Source organism: Musca autumnalis, unplaced genomic scaffold, assembly GCF_047663935.1.
Source record: "Musca autumnalis isolate F117 unplaced genomic scaffold, ASM4766393v1 scaffold_5, whole genome shotgun sequence".
Taxonomy (NCBI): Eukaryota; Metazoa; Arthropoda; class Insecta; order Diptera; family Muscidae; genus Musca; species Musca autumnalis.
This window is the reverse complement of record NW_027412088.1, coordinates 68,590,226-68,610,733: the sequence shown is the minus strand read 5'-3', so window position 1 is coordinate 68,610,733 and position 20,508 is coordinate 68,590,226. Positions and strand designations below refer to the sequence as shown.

General features: G+C 40.1%; 1 protein-coding gene across 2 annotated transcripts in view; it reads right to left on the bottom strand.

Annotated features, from left to right (window-relative positions):
* The window catches only part of Rgk3 (Rad, Gem/Kir family member 3), a 361,288-nt gene that overhangs the window by 166,305 nt on the left and 174,475 nt on the right, over positions 1-20,508 (bottom strand). For both annotated transcript variants that reach the window (XM_073991719.1, XM_073991720.1), the window contains exon 3: positions 15,187-15,331. In XM_073991719.1, coding sequence (XP_073847820.1) covers positions 15,187-15,331 — 145 coding nt within the window. The remainder of the gene's footprint in view (positions 1-15,186; positions 15,332-20,508) is intronic.

Here is a 20,508-nt window from a genome sequence, read left to right as displayed (position 1 = left end):
AGCTATTTTTTTTAGTTTTTTTTTTTTGATTTTCTCATCTATGTACATTGCTGTTTCAGAATCCGTAAAAACGAATAATAAAATATCGCTGTAAACATGTATCCCCGAACAGACCCTTAACCGTACTTTAACACAAATTTTGAACATTTGTGTGGGTGGTGGTACCCCATGGAGTGGACCGATAGTGCCAACTTTTGAACAAAAAACTAAGTTTGGACAAAATATTTCGAAATCCAAAGCTTGAACCAACTCAGTTGCTCTGTTTATCAGATATCGCGCGTACCATTTTAGCGTATATTTTCCAACATTTGTGGGGCAGGTGCCGGAAGGAGTTGATCTAATATTTAAAGAAATATTACAATATGCATAGTGTGGACCAACGCATTATTCGGTTCGAGAGTTGTCGTATACACCACGGTTTTTTACAGCTTTCAGGTCATTTTCTCAAGAATTACGGACTTGCCACTCAAGAAGCTTGTACCATCGTATTAGGGTTCTTGACCGCATCCTGCTGTAAGAAAAATCAAAACTATGCGAGAGGCGGTCCTAAACTGCATTTTTCGACATTTTTTTGTGTGAGGTACCCGAAGGTGTTGACATATATTGTCCATATTCGAACTTCATCTATTTCTCGTAGAAATATTACAATTTGCGAAGTATGGACTAAATCGGATACTACCTTCGGGAGTTATGGTGCACACCAGTTTAGCAAAAATTGTTGAGCTTTTGTGGGGGAGGTAGCCAAAGGAGTATACCGCTACGGTCCATCTTTGAACTTAATATAAGTTTGCGCAAAATATTACGACCGACAAATTTTGTACCGAATCGGTTTGTCCGTTTGAGAGATATCGTGCGCTACATTGTGTCATAGTGGGTTTTTACAGCCATTTTTTCATGAATTATGGACTTGCCCGTGAAAATACTTGTACCGTTGTAATGGGAGCAGTGAATACAAGTTGTTACAACAACAAATAAAAAAAGTATCAGTCGGCCTTGCCGACAGAGATATACCCTCAGCCTATATGAAGTGAAACGTTCATCTACAGACAGATCGCATGCGTTTGAGGCCTTTTCAGAATTTTGTGGCCCTTTTTGGACATTTGAACTTGCCGACAAAAATGTGGATTAGGATTCAAGTTCAAAAGTGTCACGGAGGAGGTACTTGAAGGAATGGACCGACGTATTCCATTATGGAAGTGGATCTTATTTTGGAAGTCATATCTGTTCGATAGATATCGCACCAACTGGTGACTTCAGTGGGTCATCGTATAACTTTTGGACCAGTATGCCCGGAAGCATGGACTTGTCCACGGAAAAATAATATCCAAAGGATCGCCGAACAGACTCTAAACTGCACTTAGGCACAAATTTTGAACTTTTGTGGGGGAGGTACCCTAAGGATTAAATTTAAATTTGAACAAAATGTTAGGAGATCCAATGTTTGGACCAAATTGGTTGCCCCGTTAAAATATTTGGGGAATTACTGAAAGTTGTGGACCGGTATTGTCCATCTTCGGACTGAAACTAAGTTTGGACTTTGTGTGAGAGGTACCCGAAGAAGTGGACAAATATAGTCCATATTCGAACCTGAATTGAATTATTGTATTAGAATGTATGAAGCATGGATCAAATCCGTCACTCCCTTCAAGTGTTATCGTGCGCACAATTTTTTCCGAACATTTTCGAACTTTTTTGGGTGAGGCTCCTGAAGGAGTGGACGGATATGGCTTATCTTCGAAGTAAAACTAAGCTTGGGCAAAATATTACGAAGGCCAAATGTTGGTCCGAATCGGCAGATCTGTTCGCGAGTTATCTTGCGCTCCAACCATAGGGGGGTTTTGCAGCTTTCAGACTATTTTCTCAGGAAGTATGGACTTGCCCCTGATGTAACTTGTTCCGTCTCCTGGGGGCAGTAAATACAAGTTGTTATAACAAAAATCAAAGCGATTCGAGAGCAGGTCCTAAACTAAACTAAACTTTTTGTGTGTGAGATACCCGCAGGAGTGGACCGATTGAGTCCATATTGGAACCTTATCTAAATCTCGTAAAAATTTCACGATGTGCAAAGTATGGAGCAAATTGGTTACTCCCTTCAAGAGTTATCGTGCGCACAAATTTTAGGAACATTTTCGAACTTTTGTGGGGGAGGTACCGGAAGGAGTGGACCGATATAACCCATCTTCGAGCTTAAACTGAGTTTGGACAAAATATAACGAAAGCCAAATATCGGTCCATCCGTTAGAGAGTTATCGTGCGCACCAGCCAGCCAGGCAGACAGACAGACGGACTGACGTTGCTAAATCGACTCCAAATTTTCTGAAACGGATTTCGTCCAAACAAGCTTGGGGTCTAAAACCATTATTTCGATGAGGCATACTTTGCCCGTATGAAAGTGTTATACCCTCGTTAGCATAAATGCTGAGGGTATAAAAATCAAAACGATTCGAGAAGAGGTCTTAAACTGCACTTTTCCGAAATTTTGTGTGGGAAGTACCCGAAGGAATGGACCAATATATATTCCATATTCTAACTTGAACTATGTCTGGTAGAAATATTATGACATGCAAATTACGCCCCTTCTAGAAATATTGTGCGCATAATTTATTTGAAAAAAGTTCAACTTTTGTTGAGGAGGTTGCCGAGGGAGTGGACCGATATGGCCCATCATCGCACTTAAACTAAGCTTAGACAAAATATTACGAAAGACAAATATTGGACCAAATCGTTTAATCCAATATTTGTTTAATATAATTGAACATAAAACTGTTAGGCTGCACTCATATGAATATATAAAGGCCTGCGTACATAAGCTGCTTTGCCTGATTGCCTTGCTTTGCTGCTTCAATAAAAAAATAAAAGAACAAAGAAGGCCGACCCAATTTCCAACTGATGGCAACCCAGTTCGAAATTTCGTCTTTATTCTATTATTTTTATTACGTCAGAAATGAAGCAGGTAAGCAAGGCAATCAGGCAAAGCAGCTTATGTACGCAGGCCTTTAGTCAGGTATCCATCCCCATTATTAGGCGTTCATGGGAAATATTATCAATAAAGGGGATAAAAGCCCAAAACTTGACAAAAAATTCATTGCTGGTAACTATAATGTAAAACTATTTTTTTTTTTTCTAAAAAGAACAACAAGGTAATCCTGCTAAGAGATATTAACGTTTAAACCATTAAATGCAAAATTTCCATATAAATGATGTAGATGGGAGTGAACTAGGAGATGGGCGGATGACAAACACACACTCAATGACCAAACATAAAGCAATGGCATTCTTAGTCTACCCCCATATCTCAATCCTATACTCTGTCAGTAATCTTAATTCCAAATTTCAGGTTTCCAGCCATTTCCGTTAACCCAAATCCAAGTTGTACTAAATATAGTACCATTTAGTACTTTTCATACACATACATATCTACGAATTTCCAAACCTATCTCAATCCTAAACTCCAACAGTAATCTTAATTCCAAATTTCAGATTTCGAACTCTATCCGTTAACCCAAATCCAAGTTGTACTAAATTTAGTACTATTTAGTACTTTTCGTACACATAAGTACGAATTTCCAAAACCACCCCCATATCTCAATCCTATACTCCGTCAGTAATCTTAGTTCCAAATTTCAGGTTTCCAGCTCTATCCTTTCACCCAAATCCAAATTGTACTAAATTTAGTACCATTTAGTACTTTTCCTTCACATGAGTACGAATTTCCTAAACCATTTCCTTTTATAAACACAACTTCCCAACCTTCATTTGCATACCAAATTCAAAGTTTCTTGCTAAATCCGTTCAAAATATACAACTGGTACTAAATTTTGCAACTTTTAGTACTTTTCGTACACTTAGAGGTCGAATTTCCAAAAACTATTTGGTACATCTTTCTAGCTCTCCATCAGTTACCCTCATTCCAAATTTCAGAATTCTAGCTCTTCCCGTTTGCCTAATACAAAGGGTACCATATTTAGTACCTTTTAGTACTTTTCGTACCCTTCTAGGTCGAATTTCCAAAAACCCAGCCTTATCTCACCCCTACACACCAACAGCAACCCACAGTCAAAATTTCAGCTTTCTAGCTTCAGCGGTTTCGTCTGGGCGATGATATGCCAGTCAGTCACTCACTCACTCACTCATCACTAAGCTCTTTTATATATATAGATACTCTTATATCCAAAGCACAAGCATCAAATAGTTCCTTTTTTAGAAAATCCTTGTCGTAATATGAGTACATAATGTGTGTCTATAAAATACGTACAAAGTGTGTAAGAGTGTGTTTTCTAACGAATTATGAACAACAATTAAAATGAAGTGACACGCCAGCTTGAAATCTCTTCAAATGTCGGCATGTCTTTGTCCATTTGTGTTATTTGAATAAAAACATCATTATCCTATCTATGGGAATAGCTAACAATATAAGCATATGTGTACGTATGTATGCATGTTTGGTTGTTCTTCCTACAACACATACACTGGATGTTTTATTTACAATGTTGCCATTTCATAATTTTATTTTGGTACCAAGATTTCACTTCAAATTGTTAAAAAAAAAGTATTACCAGGAAAAGTAACTGCATGTAAATATGAGTTACGGATGCCATCGTGCTGCAATGGTATGAATACTAGGGTTGAATGCCCTTTTTCGATTCACGGTGCAGGCAACATCAAATTTTCAATTATAGCAAGATACCCCTCAGTGTAATGTTGGCGACTTTTCGTATTTGGTACGGACTCGGCGACAAACAGTAATTCCCGTATCATACACTAATATGAATCGGGGTACATTCATTGATATGAGAGAGGGAGACTTCTGTAGCTTCTGGGATGTTTGTGGAAAAATTATATGTATAATTATATATGGATGAGATACTGTATCCCGTATGTTAGCACGGTGCGCCTTAACCAACTTTAAATAAAATCGGCAGAGGGCTTTTTACATAAATTGCCGTCAAAGTTCAAATTTTTAGGGGTTTTTAGGATTCCAAGAAACCGCAAGTCCTATGGAAATGAAACTAATGAAAATGTTGTAGCAGTGAAAATTCTCTACAACATTGACCCGTACGATATTTTCGTAGGTTTTACCCCTTTTGAGATATATAAGGGACAATGCACTGTCTGTATCGTCTCCTTATAAAATAATGTCATGACTGCAGTCTCACAATTAAAATTTACATATCTCAAAACTGGCACAACCTGGGAAAATACATATTACAAAAGCCAATCTTGTAGAGAATGTTCACACTATAAGATTTTCTCTTGTCCCATTTCGATAAGACTAGACGTTTTCAAGCAAAATCGCTAAAACGTAAAAATGAGACCTTTGACCCGGATTTTTTTAAAAATCCATCAAGCTATTTTTTTTAGTTTTTTTTTTTTGATTTTCTCATCTATGTACATTGCTGTTTCAGAATCCGTAAAAACGAATAATAAAATATCGCTGTAAACATGTATCCCCGAACAGACCCTTAACCGTACTTTAACACAAATTTTGAACATTTGTGTGGGTGGTGGTACCCCATGGAGTGGACCGATAGTGCCAACTTTTGAACAAAAAACTAAGTTTGGACAAAATATTTCGAAATCCAAAGCTTGAACCAACTCAGTTGCTCTGTTTATCAGATATCGCGCGTACCATTTTAGCGTATATTTTCCAACATTTGTGGGGCAGGTGCCGGAAGGAGTTGATCTAATATTTAAAGAAATATTACAATATGCATAGTGTGGACCAACGCATTATTCGGTTCGAGAGTTGTCGTATACACCACGGTTTTTTACAGCTTTCAGGTCATTTTCTCAAGAATTACGGACTTGCCACTCAAGAAGCTTGTACCATCGTATTAGGGTTCTTGACCGCATCCTGCTGTAAGAAAAATCAAAACTATGCGAGAGGCGGTCCTAAACTGCATTTTTCGACATTTTTTTGTGTGAGGTACCCGAAGGTGTTGACATATATTGTCCATATTCGAACTTCATCTATTTCTCGTAGAAATATTACAATTTGCGAAGTATGGACTAAATCGGATACTACCTTCGGGAGTTATGGTGCACACCAGTTTAGCAAAAATTGTTGAGCTTTTGTGGGGGAGGTAGCCAAAGGAGTATACCGCTACGGTCCATCTTTGAACTTAATATAAGTTTGCGCAAAATATTACGACCGACAAATTTTGTACCGAATCGGTTTGTCCGTTTGAGAGATATCGTGCGCTACATTGTGTCATAGTGGGTTTTTACAGCCATTTTTTCATGAATTATGGACTTGCCCGTGAAAATACTTGTACCGTTGTAATGGGAGCAGTGAATACAAGTTGTTACAACAACAAATAAAAAAAGTATCAGTCGGCCTTGCCGACAGAGATATACCCTCAGCCTATATGAAGTGAAACGTTCATCTACAGACAGATCGCATGCGTTTGAGGCCTTTTCAGAATTTTGTGGCCCTTTTTGGACATTTGAACTTGCCGACAAAAATGTGGATTAGGATTCAAGTTCAAAAGTGTCACGGAGGAGGTACTTGAAGGAATGGACCGACGTATTCCATTATGGAAGTGGATCTTATTTTGGAAGTCATATCTGTTCGATAGATATCGCACCAACTGGTGACTTCAGTGGGTCATCGTATAACTTTTGGACCAGTATGCCCGGAAGCATGGACTTGTCCACGGAAAAATAATATCCAAAGGATCGCCGAACAGACTCTAAACTGCACTTAGGCACAAATTTTGAACTTTTGTGGGGGAGGTACCCTAAGGATTAAATTTAAATTTGAACAAAATGTTAGGAGATCCAATGTTTGGACCAAATTGGTTGCCCCGTTAAAATATTTGGGGAATTACTGAAAGTTGTGGACCGGTATTGTCCATCTTCGGACTGAAACTAAGTTTGGACTTTGTGTGAGAGGTACCCGAAGAAGTGGACAAATATAGTCCATATTCGAACCTGAATTGAATTATTGTATTAGAATGTATGAAGCATGGATCAAATCCGTCACTCCCTTCAAGTGTTATCGTGCGCACAATTTTTTCCGAACATTTTCGAACTTTTTTGGGTGAGGCTCCTGAAGGAGTGGACGGATATGGCTTATCTTCGAAGTAAAACTAAGCTTGGGCAAAATATTACGAAGGCCAAATGTTGGTCCGAATCGGCAGATCTGTTCGCGAGTTATCTTGCGCTCCAACCATAGGGGGGTTTTGCAGCTTTCAGACTATTTTCTCAGGAAGTATGGACTTGCCCCTGATGTAACTTGTTCCGTCTCCTGGGGGCAGTAAATACAAGTTGTTATAACAAAAATCAAAGCGATTCGAGAGCAGGTCCTAAACTAAACTAAACTTTTTGTGTGTGAGATACCCGCAGGAGTGGACCGATTGAGTCCATATTGGAACCTTATCTAAATCTCGTAAAAATTTCACGATGTGCAAAGTATGGAGCAAATTGGTTACTCCCTTCAAGAGTTATCGTGCGCACAAATTTTAGGAACATTTTCGAACTTTTGTGGGGGAGGTACCGGAAGGAGTGGACCGATATAACCCATCTTCGAGCTTAAACTGAGTTTGGACAAAATATAACGAAATCCAAATATCGGTCCATCCGTTAGAGAGTTATCGTGCGCACCAGCCAGCCAGGCAGACAGACAGACGGACTGACGTTGCTAAATCGACTCCAAATTTTCTGAAACGGATTTCGTCCAAACAAGCTTGGGGTCTAAAACCATTATTTCGATGAGGCATACTTTGCCCGTATGAAAGTGTTATACCCTCGTTAGCATAAATGCTGAGGGTATAAAAATCAAAACGATTCGAGAAGAGGTCTTAAACTGCACTTTTCCGAAATTTTGTGTGGGAAGTACCCGAAGGAATGGACCAATATATATTCCATATTCTAACTTGAACTATGTCTGGTAGAAATATTATGACATGCAAATTACGCCCCTTCTAGAAATATTGTGCGCATAATTTATTTGAAAAAAGTTCAACTTTTGTTGAGGAGGTTGCCGAGGGAGTGGACCGATATGGCCCATCATCGCACTTAAACTAAGCTTAGACAAAATATTACGAAAGACAAATATTGGACCAAATCGTTTAATCCAATATTTGTTTAATATAATTGAACATAAAACTGTTAGGCTGCACTCATATGAATATATAAAGGCCTGCGTACATAAGCTGCTTTGCCTGATTGCCTTGCTTTGCTGCTTCAATAAAAAAATAAAAGAACAAAGAAGGCCGACCCAATTTCCAACTGATGGCAACCCAGTTCGAAATTTCGTCTTTATTCTATTATTTTTATTACGTCAGAAATGAAGCAGGTAAGCAAGGCAATCAGGCAAAGCAGCTTATGTACGCAGGCCTTTAGTCAGGTATCCATCCCCATTATTAGGCGTTCATGGGAAATATTATCAATAAAGGGGATAAAAGCCCAAAACTTGACAAAAAATTCATTGCTGGTAACTATAATGTAAAACTATTTTTTTTTTTCTAAAAAGAACAACAAGGTAATCCTGCTAAGAGATATTAACGTTTAAACCATTAAATGCAAAATTTCCATATAAATGATGTAGATGGGAGTGAACTAGGAGATGGGCGGATGACAAACACACACTCAATGACCAAACATAAAGCAATGGCATTCTTAGTCGATCCCAGCAAAATAAAATGAACTATTTCATGATAAAAAGGGCTTCCCTCTCGAATCAATCCACAAAGAGTCATGACAGAAACACACTGTTTCTCATCTTTTGACAAATTCGATTTTATTTAAAAATGTATTTTATATAAAAACGTATGATTATAAAAATATATATAGAATGGATACATTTTAATATTTATGTTAGAACATATTTTGAAGCAGGAATTATTATATTTTACTTTTGAGAGCTTTTGTTGCTCAAGTTTTCTCACAAAACATCACTACGATTGCTGTTTCCATAGATTCATGAAAAATATGGCATCAGGATGTAAAATAAATCACATTCTCGTTACAACAAGCTCTTCTTCAACGTATAAAGATGTAGTCCGGAATCACTTGCATTCATGATTCCACTATTTTTTTTTTTATTTTTGCTACATTTTTTTTATTTTTGCAAACAGTTTGCTGGGATTGCTTATCTTGTGATGTCTATTTATCATTGTTGTGCAGAGTAAAATCAGTATGTAATCCATATGTTTATGGGATATTTCAAAAACTTGATACAGTTTAAAATTGAATGCTTTCAAGTGGAAATATCTTCATGCAGATTATTTAGATTATACTTAAAATTCTTTAAAAATAAAGAACGGCAACAAAATAGTTTTAATGGAACGATATCTAGGAATTTCATTTGTTGTGTGTTAATATATATATTGTTGTTGTTGTAACTTTGTTTTTGTTATGTTTATTTCTTCGTTCCTCTGTTCAATCTGGCTCTGGGTCTATCTCCAGTTCCAGAAAAGTAGCTGCTTCGATGGGGTGTAGCCACAGATCCACTGGAGTTAGATGGGTAGGTTTGGCGGGGCAGTTAAAAAGGTGTTGTGTGTCGTGCGGGCCCATGCCGCATACTTGGCATATGTCTTGCACGGCGCGATCGATTTCCGCCCTATACGAATTTAGGCGACTGCAATATCCCGAGCGGAGTTGAGCCAAAACTACTCTGGTTTGTCGTGGCAGCTGACGCTCCTCAGCTGCGATAGATGGAGGATGTACTCCGAGTACTTTATTCACACTATAATTGCTTAAGGCCTTGGCAACTGCGTCCGTGTGAATGCTATTCAATCCTGCTTGATATGCTTGTTGATCTAGGGGTTTTCTCCTGTATCGTTCGACCTCTCCCTCTAGAGCATGGATATCCTTCCTGATCTCCCTGAATGGGCCGGGCCTACCCACAAGATGGTGATTGGGATGGCTCACACGATAACATCCAAGCAGGTACTGCAACGAAAGCATCTCGTTGTGTTGCTTTACAGGAAGAATTTTTGCCTCCTCATGTAGATGGTCCACTGAAGATTTGAGGAGGCACCCTGTCGCTGTTCTCAGGGCGGCATTCTGGCAACTTTGAATCTTTTTCCAGTTCGAATCACACAATCTCGGGGACCAGACTGGAGCCGCATAGCTTACCAGAGACCGACCTATCGCGTTATACGTGGCCAACAAGGTTTCTTTATCTGCACCCCAAGTGCTGCCGCCTAGGTTCTTGAGACCTTGTTCCTACTTTTCAACTTGTCGCAGATAGCTGTGGAGTGTGCGCACGACGTGAATGTAGTGTCGAATGTGACCCCTAAAATTTTAGGGCATACCGTCGACCACGACATTCAACTCACGTCCAAACTGCGCTGTCCATGTGGTGAACAGAGTGGCTGTAGATTTTGTGGGGGAAATCAGCATATTCCTCGAATGGAAAAAGGTGGTTAGATCGGTTAAATAGTTGTTCAGTCGCTCACAGATGTCATCAGGATAGGTACCGGACGCCAGGATCGTGCAATCATCCGCATACGTCACGATCTCAATGCCGTCTGGAAGTGGTGGAATACAGGAGAGGTAGAGGTTAAACAGTTCCGGAGATATCACCCCACCTTGGGGAACTCCCTGTTTCACTCCACGGGGTTTGGACTTCTTATTCCTGAATTCCACGTACGACTGGCGTCCACACATATAGTTGACTATCCAACGTTTCAAGCTTGGCCGGAGGGTTGTCTGCTCAATGTCCTCAAACAGCGTGGAGTGCCTGACTGTATCAAAGGCTTTTGATAAGTCAATCGCCACCATCACTGTTCTATCGCACGGCCGTCTCTGGTTGAGTCCTTTACAGATATATGTGGCAATGGCGTGCAGCGCTGTTGTCGTGCTGTGCTGCTTACGAAATCCATGTTGATGATCGGCAACTTGTAACTATTTCTGATACTGGGGAGGAGCAAGGCCTCAATTGTCTTTGCTACGGGCGACAAAAGCGAAATCGGTCTGTACGATTCACTTTTGCTGGCATCCTTGCCTGGCTTCCGTAGTGGGACCACCCTGCCCATTTTCCAGACTTCGGGAACAACGAGGGTGACTAGCGACAAGTTGAAGATTTTGGTGAGATACTCGACTCCCGGCTCATCCAGCTGCTTCAACATTACCGTGGAGATTCCATCAGGGCCCAACGCTTGGATGATTTAGCGATCCTGATGGCATTGGCAACATCATCCATTGTAAATTGTGGTGGTTCATCCTCGGCAGGAAGAGATATGATGCGACGTAATACTGTTCTCTTCGCCCTGTCACTCTCGGGATGCTCGACAAACTGTCGATTGAAATTACTTGCGCATCTCTTCGGGTCAGTCAACGTAACGTTGCCAAACGTGACTGAGGTCCTATCTTCCCTTCTTCCAGGGTTCGAGAGTGACTTAACCGTTGCCCACAATTCACCTATACCGGCTCCAATGTTGCAGCTCTTCAGATGATTTAACCATTTGTTCCGCTTATGCTCGCCGACCAGCCTGTTAACTTCCAGTGTCAGCTCGCTAACTCTGGGGTCATTGGGGTTGATACGACGAAGCTTATCACGCTCATTTGCTAATCCCGTCGCCTCTGCTGGGAAATTTGGTCTTATGTCGGGTATTCGACCAGCAGGGATATGGCGAGCGGCTGCAGCAGTGATGATGTCCCGGAACGTCCTTTCCGCTACCCGAACATCAGAAGGATTGGGCAATTCTCTGAAGCGGTGAACTCCTTGAAACTCGGCCAATCAGCTTTTTTATGATTGACGAACGTGCGGCGTTCAGAGGTGATGAAGTCGGGTGGTCAGCTAATGGAGACAATTATGGGGAGATGGTCTGATCCAAGGGAAATGACGGGTTGCCAGGTAACGTCATTTGTCAGACCAGGTGACACGATGGTTATGTCAGGCGAACTGTGACACTCTCCTCTAATTCTGGTAGGGGCGTCCTCATGGACCGTGCAAAACGTAGAGCTATCAATCTGCTCAGCCAGCGCTGTACCTCTCTGGTCGTTTCCGAGGGCCAAATACCACATCTCATGATGCGCATTAAAATCCCCCAGGACCAGACGATTATGACCTTGCAAGAGCGGGCTAATGTCAGGCCTATAATCAGGGATACAGCTATTTCTCGGCGGGATGTATACATTCAGCAACTCTATCTCGGCAGCTCCACACCTGACTGCTACCCCCATACATTCCATGTACGGGTCATTAGAGACAGGCTCAAGTGAAATAGGTCTGTATTGGACAGACTGGTGCAATAGGAAAGCCAATCTCCCACCTCCACTTCTGGTGCGATCTTTCCTCAGAACATTGTAACCATCACAGTGCTCTAAGCTGTGGTTGTTGTTCAGCTTGGTTTCCTGCACCGCCGCGACCTTGATGTTCTTCCGACTCATAAAATGTACTATCTCCTCTATCTTACCACGGAGTCCATTGCAATTCAATTGCAAAAAGGCTGCATTTTCGGGGATTGGGACAACAACGGCTGGTGTTAAAGGCTGTGTGTGCGGTTGTTGACGAGGGGACTGCGGGGGAGTTTCGTAATCAGACGACGAGGGAGTCTCGTAATCCGACGACGACTCACTGGGGACTGTGTTCACACAGCATGCAGCAACATAGTCCCTGTCGTAGTCCCTCACGTGGACGAGTCCAGAGCAACCCCTTAGGTGCACCCACTCCTGACATCTATTGCATCTCACCGAAGGTTAGATGTGGGTGAAGATGCGGATGTGACAAACTGAGCACAGATTTATTGGACCTGGGTTTTCCTCCGTCCCGGCTCGGACCAATAGAATTCGGAGCAGGCATTCCGGGATATGCTGCTCCCAATACAGAAAAACGAAACAAATACGAACATGTACACACTGAGGTGGCAGCCGCTGGTCCGAACATTGGTTTTGTGTTGTACCGGGTCAATCCGGTACGGAAGAACCCGCTGCCGTGGGATTGATCTATATTGTTAGGAGGTGTTTATTAATAACACAGCAAGTTGAGAGATACCAGAGGAGCAAAACTTAAAAACAAAAACAGTTTTCAAGCTTCAATATGAAAACATAGGTTTAAGCTGGACGTAGGGAAAAACTTCATCTGTGAAATGCATTATTTAAAACTTTTGTTGAGTATGGAGCTTTGTATTGAATAGTTAAGGCTGCAAACGGGAAACATCAAACAAAACTTGTGAGCTTCTACACATTTTTTTCTTTTTTAATTCATTTCTAATTTACATTAGGTAATTTCACTTTCTACAATTCCCACTTTGCACAGTGGTTCCAGTTGAATGGAGGAAGTGGTCAATGCAAATAGCAAGCTAGTGTTTTGGTACAGCTTTGTGCAGCTCCGAAGATTTTTTAGGAAACATCAATATAGTATTTTCTCCTCGTTCCCCTCTGGAGTGGGTATGAAAAAAAGTACCGATTATATTATGATGCAAAAATGGGTAGGGGGAAACACAAAAAAGTCACCAAAACCAGAAAAAACAAACCGAACTTTTTATATCCTCTACCATGAAATATTCGCAACTTATATGGAGTAATAACTTTTTTTCTATTACGAAAGTACCAATGCCCACAATTTTAAACGAAGAAATTTTTTTACCATTGCGTTCTTAAATTTTTTGCTAATTCGGTCGGTTAAAAACTTGAAAATACCTTAAATCAAGTGGTACGGTTATGTGGGATCTATACCAGAACTAGGGCCTATGTCCACAATTGTTAATGTAGAAGTTTTTAACCACTTGGAACCATTTAGGGGGCTAATCCAAAACGTGGACCTATGTAAGATGACCATTTTTTGGTGGAAATGTTTTGTAACCATTGAGAATCTCAAATGTCAAACAAGTAAAAAAGTCTCAATCGCCTTTACCGAATATACTATTATTATATATATTATTACACTATGCAACACTAAAAATGCAAACAATTTCTAAATGCATTTTTTGAAAGTACATATTGAGACTATAAAAACCCTAGTAGGGGTTTGTCCTGTTAGATCCAGTTGGGATTTTATAGCCTCATCTAAAACGGGCGTTTATTGGGCCTTTATATCAGAAACGATTAGGAATTTGGCCTTGCTGTCTTTGGCAATATTGTAGCCCTAAAATAGTAGAACTTATCTTAGAACTTATCTTTTGAAACAAAAAACTATTATATTTTTAAAAAGTGTGATGTCATAGCTGTCGGAGTTGCACAAAAAATTTGACATTACATTTTTTATTTTTGGCCAATGACTGGATCCACTGTGCCATGTGGCGAACAATGCCAAATTTTCTCCACTAATAAATTCGTTATTTTAAAATATTAAAACAACAACAATGGCATTTAACCCATATAACTATGGTGGAGGGTATCAAAATATCTATCCGTGAAATAGTTACAGAATTTTAGCCCCTAAAATACGATTTTGTATCACTGTGTGGCGCTTTAAGCATTTTTTTTAAGTTCGCTATTTAGGACGAATGCTCCATATCTTCGATATACATAAAGGATTTAAAATACAACAATGACATCCCGAGCGTGTAATGTTTTGTAATCAAGCTTTCCACTAAAAACTATTTTAAATAACGATTACATTTTTTGTTACACTTTTATCGTTCGCTTAACAATGTGTCGTTACGAAATTGTATTGCCATTAAAACAAATGGCCCTTGCGAGAACCATAAACAAACATCTTTTGTAACAACAACTAACTGAAAATAAGGAGACAAGCAATTTGACAAATGAACGTTGTTTTTTAATAGTGCAGAAGTTACCCAAATAATTCGTTTAAGTGAATTTGGTTTGTAACAACAGCAACATTTGAAGTTTTATGGAAGGGGGAAATTCTCAAATTCCTGTCATTGACTAAAGGGCCTTATTTACAGTATAAATGGCTGACAATAAATTAAAAAGATATTTAATAAATAAATTAAATTTCACAATTATATGTTAAAAACTCTTAAAACACTGCAATGAATTGTAAAACAAAAAAATAAAATGTTTTTTATTTAGTGCGATTTTATTTATTTTATTTCTAACACAATTTAAAAATGCTCACCTCAACATCATCCCTACCACTTGACACCATTCATAATATCTTTGATATAAATGGTAATTTTACTTTTTCACTCAAACCAAATGACAGCAGAAGTTGCATAATATTTTTTCACTTCTTCAATGTGAATATCAAAAAGCGGAAAACTATTCTCCAAATATGTACATAGAAATATTACCTAAGAATACATAAATAATGTTAGCTCAACTTACGGTGCTGCTGTGGTCTTCTTTGTGATAGTTTTCGCCTTTGTGGCGGTGTTTCCGTTTCACTCAGGCGTGGCTCACTCGTACAATATGAACGGGTTTCTTGTAAATTATGCTGCATTGGTTGTTGTACTTGTGGACGTCGTCGTACCTGCAAACAAGAACAGCAAAAACATTAGATGTTAAAGGAAGCAGAAAAGCAAAAAAAAAACTTTGTTGCACTCAGTGCCAGGAGAAAACGAAATATTTTTAATTGAATTTTTTAAGAGGCGTTCAAAGTACATGGGTGTGTGGGCGGTTATGTGATATATTCATAACTTTCAATTACAAACAAACAAACAAACAAACAAATGTTTGTTGATTTTGTAAAGATATATAAAAGTCATGAAATAGATTATAAAAATTGTGAAATAGTAAAACAACAGAATTGAGTAACATGAAAATTTCAATTTTAGTGGGAAGCTGTTGTGTTAAATATTCAGGGAAATTGAAAAGTTGCCAAGATTTGACATTAACTAAAATCTGCTATGTTATAACCGTTATTAAGTCAAGTTATTTAATCACATAAAATGTATAGGCTTTAGTCGGGACGGGGCCGACTATGTGATACCTAGACAGCGGACTCCTATGCAAATGCACATATGGTTAGGATGGGCGTAGAGAAAAATTTGATTATACAGAAACTCGTTTTATCACAAAATAAAATAAATTTTTGCATATTTTGCATATCTTGAATATTTTGACAGATTTGCATAAAATGAGCATATGCAAAACCGAAATGGTTGAAATTTGGTATTAACAGCCTGTTTATGTTACACACCCAAACTTTAGTTCTGGAAGTACTGTTTCCTTTGCATTTGCTTCAAAACAAACAAGTAAAAAGTCGTTAAGTTCCGCCGGGCCGAACTTTTTATACCCTCCACCATAAAATAGTCTTGATTAAAATGGAATAATTAGGGTCCTTTTACAATTTTAGGTGGAACAACTTTTCGACAATGGATAGACTCCTACTGCCTCCCACTATTGCTTAAATTACATTTTGAACACAAATGTTGGGGCAGAGATAATTCCTTTTGGAGATGAAAGCCCTTGGTGTGTGTACATTAAAAACCCCGAAGGACAGATGCGCCGTGAGTCGAACTTCCGCGTTATGGCGTGATGAAGTTTTTGCAAGAGACCCTGTAAGCCATCATGAATTAGCATTATATCTTTGTTTGTTGTTTTTGTAGAGCACTTAAGCAACAGTGAACAAAGATATAAAGCTAATTCCTGATCACGACATAACGCGGAAGTTCGACTCACGGCTTATCTGTCCTTCGGGGTTCATAATATACTCACCAAGGCCTTTCTTCCCCAAGAGGAATTTTCCGTGCCCCAGACTTTCACCTCCATTTTGTTGCACAGTGTTATCTAATCTAATCTAAACAAATGTGTTCAGCTAGGTGAATGGTATCATCTACGGGGCTATATCAAAGAGTCAACCTATCTTTAAATTTTTTGGCTGAAAAGTTTTATAGCTGCAGGGAACTTCAAGAGTCAAATTGAGGGTAGTTTCATCAAAACAATGTAGACCCTCAAAAATGAACCCATGCTGACGAATTTTAGTGAACAAATTTCGTGACCACTGAAAATTCCCGAAAATCGGGAGGTACAGTTATATGGGGGGATATACCAAAACATGGACCTATATTGACGATTATTTTTGAATAGACAAAATTTTAGCTAAAATTCTCAAAATACCAATCATTACAGCTAGTTCGGTTAAAAACTGCAGCTCAAATTCTCAAAATACCGAAAATCGGGAGATACCGTTATATGGGAGCTATACCAAAACATGGACCTATGTTGGCGATGTTTCGTTGGAGATGTTTTATGACCACTGAGAACTTCAAATGTCAAATTACAGCTATTTCGGTTAAAAACTGTAGTTAAAATTCTCAAAATACCGAAAATTGGGAGGTACCGTTATATGGGGGCTATACCAAAACATGGACCTATGTTGGCGATGTTTGGTGGGGATGTTTCATGACCACTGAGAACCTCAAATGGCAAATTACAGCTGGTTCCGTTAAAAATTGTAACTAAAATGCTCAAAATACCGAAAATAGGGAGGTACCGAATATGGAGGCTATACCAAAACATGGACCTATGTTGACGATGTTTGGTGGAGATATTTCATGACCACTGAGAACCTCAAATGTCAAATTGCATATAGTTCGGTTACAAATTGTGGCTAAAATTCTCAAAATACCGAAAATCGGGAGGTACCGTGTGACGGCAAAAATCCCTACGGTCATTTTTACCTACACCAATCGTGTGATCTTTTGTCGCTGCCCATAAATATTTAATAAAATCATGTCCTCTCTTTATATCCTGCGTTTTATTTTAAAGGGGGTAGACACACTACGAGGTAACCCTAACTCACCGTCGTCATCACTACCTTTAGTGGTAATGATCAATAGTGTTGTTGTTGTGGTGACAATGTTTCTGGTAAACAAGTTACCGTTACTCCTGCGTAGAGTCCCACAGCATCATCACAACAGCATCAGCTCATCACTGCCATTGGTGGAGATGATCACTGGCTATGTTGTTGTGATGACAAATTGAAGTAAACAAGTTCCCGTTACCCCACTAAGAAAACACGTGGTGGGAGCTAGTATAAATGGGGCGACCGAAATTAGAATTGGGACAGTCAGTAACAGACCAGCAAAGCGAGCACATCATTCGACGGTAAGTAACCCATTCAGAAGATTAGCCTTGGACATCCTTAGAGTACTTATCCAGGTCTCTAAGCCAGGAATCCTTGCATCCTTGCCTATCTTTTGATCCTTGAATATCCTTTGATCCTAACATATCCTTTGATCCTTACATATCCTTTGATCCTTGCATATCCTTTGATCCTTACATATCCTTTGATCCTAGCATATCCTTTGATCCTTACATATCCGTTGATCCTAGCATATCCTTTGATCCTTACATATCCTTTGATCCTTGATTATCCTTGTAGTGCTTGAGTACTTATTAAGGTCTCTTGCAACCGTAGCCTTTGATTATCCTTGTAGTGCTTGAGTACTTATTAAGGTCTCTTGCAACCGTAGCCTTTGCTTATCCTAGTAGTGCTTGAGTACTTATTAAGGTCTCTTGCAATCGTAGCCTTGAATATCCCCGTAGTGCTTGAGTACTTATTAAGGTCTCTTGCAATCGTAGCCTTGAATATCCTTGTAGTGCTTGAGTACTTATTAAGGTCTCTTGCAATCGTAGCCTTGATTATCCTTGTAGTGCTTGAGTACTTATTAAGGTCTCTTGCAACCGTAGACTTGAATATCCTTGTAGTGCTTGAGTACTTATTAAGGTCTCTTGCAACCGTAGTCCTTGATTATCCTTGTAGTGCTTGAGTACTTATTAAGGTCTCTTGCAACCGTAGTCCTTGATTATCCTTGTAGTGCTTGAGTACTTATTAAGGTCTCTTGCAACCGTAGACTTGATTATCCTTGTAGTGCTTGAGTACTTATTAAGGTCTCTCGCAACCGTAGCCTTGTATATCCGTGTAGTGCTTGAGTACTTATTAAGGTCTCTGGCAGCCGTAGCTTTGAAAATCCTTGTAGGTCCTGCGTGAGTACTTATCCAGGTCTCTCGCATATCAGCTGATCTTGTAGCCTTAGACGATCCATCCCATATCCCGGAGATCCAGAGTACTTATCCAGGTCTCTGGCCTATTAATCCCCGACTCTCCTGGCTTATCGAGTACTTATCCAGGTCTCTCGCATATCAGCTGATCTTGTAGCCTTAGACGATCCATCCCATATCCCGGAGATCCAGAGTACTTATCCAGGTCTCTGGCCTGTTAATCCCCGACTCTCCTGGCTTATCGAGTACTGACCCAGGTCTCGAAGTGATGAACTTGGTGGCTTAGAATTCCTGTGCGGACTGAGGACCGAATTATCACTTTATTTATATTAAGTAGATTAATTTAACTTTAAAGATAAACGCTCTATTTACGAGCACAATAAAAGTGCATTAAACGGTAACAACTGTCTTTTCCTTTCTGTCTCAAATAAATAAATTTTCTGTAAGGATCCTTGGACCCCGACTAGCTACTCTAGCCATAGGGGGAAAACCCGTCGTTACAGTGGCGCCCGAGCAGGGACAGAAAGGTTTAGGCAGTGTGTGTAGAGTTTGGTGAATAAGTAAAGTGAAAAAGTGAGAAAAGAAAATGGCTTTAGAGCTACGCGTATCCTGGGCATACAGTCTCCGAAAAGATGACCTGAATAAATACCTCAACGAATTCGGTTGTGAAGTCGAGGGAACGGTAGAAGAGCAGAGGAAGAGATTCGCTATGTTCCTAGCACAACTGCACGACGCAGAAGTCACAAAAAGGTTGCTAGAACTCCAAGCCATCCACGAGAAAGAGTCGAAAGTGGCATCCCCGCGGACGCTAAGTGAGACAGATGGTGCTGAAGCCCCGCGTTTAGAGCTGCCTACCACAAAAGCAAAAAAGACACCTGACCTCCAGAGCACAGCTGAGCAAGTTCGGAAGTGGGGCGTTAGTTTCACAGGGGAGAGTAAGCCCTTCGAATTCGTAGAGAGGTTAGAAGAACGTGCCGAAATGTATATGATACCTAAAAAGGACCTGATCAAGATGATGCCGGAAGTTCTCCACGGACGGGCGTTGATGTGGTTCAGGAATAACCGCAAGCCGTGGCAATCGTGGGATTCGTTCAAAAAGGACTTTCTGAAATTCTTTCTCCCGCCGAGATTCCTTGAAAATTTGGAAGATGAAATCCGGCAACGAAAGCAGAAGCCCCGGGAATTATTCAAGGACTACATGTTGGCCATGCAGGACCTCATGCGTCACAGTAGCCACACTGAACAACAGAAGGTGGAACGAATTTTCCAAAACGCATCACCAGAATACATGTGGTACATACGGCGAACGGACTTCACTGACCTGGCAGGCCTACTAGAAATGGCCGAAGACCTGGAGAGTATACCAGCCATGCCAAGCGTTCCCAAAGACCACCACCGAAGAATTGAGCAAGAGAACCCTAAGAGAAACCCCGAGCAAACAATTAACCCTACCACGGCCTGTCGAAGGTGTGGACAGGACGGACACTTCGCCACTGGCTGTCGCAATCCCCAAATACTCTTTTGTTGGGAATGCGGTCGGAGAGGTGTCAGAACGATCCAGTGCTGTCGACAGCGAGCGGGAAACGGGCAACGAGCCCCCAGAGAGGTAGGAAATGCGGGCTCCAAGACAAGATATCCTACCACAGAGGGACCACTCTCGAATTCCAAGACTCACGTTTAGTAGCGAATATCTCCATTAGA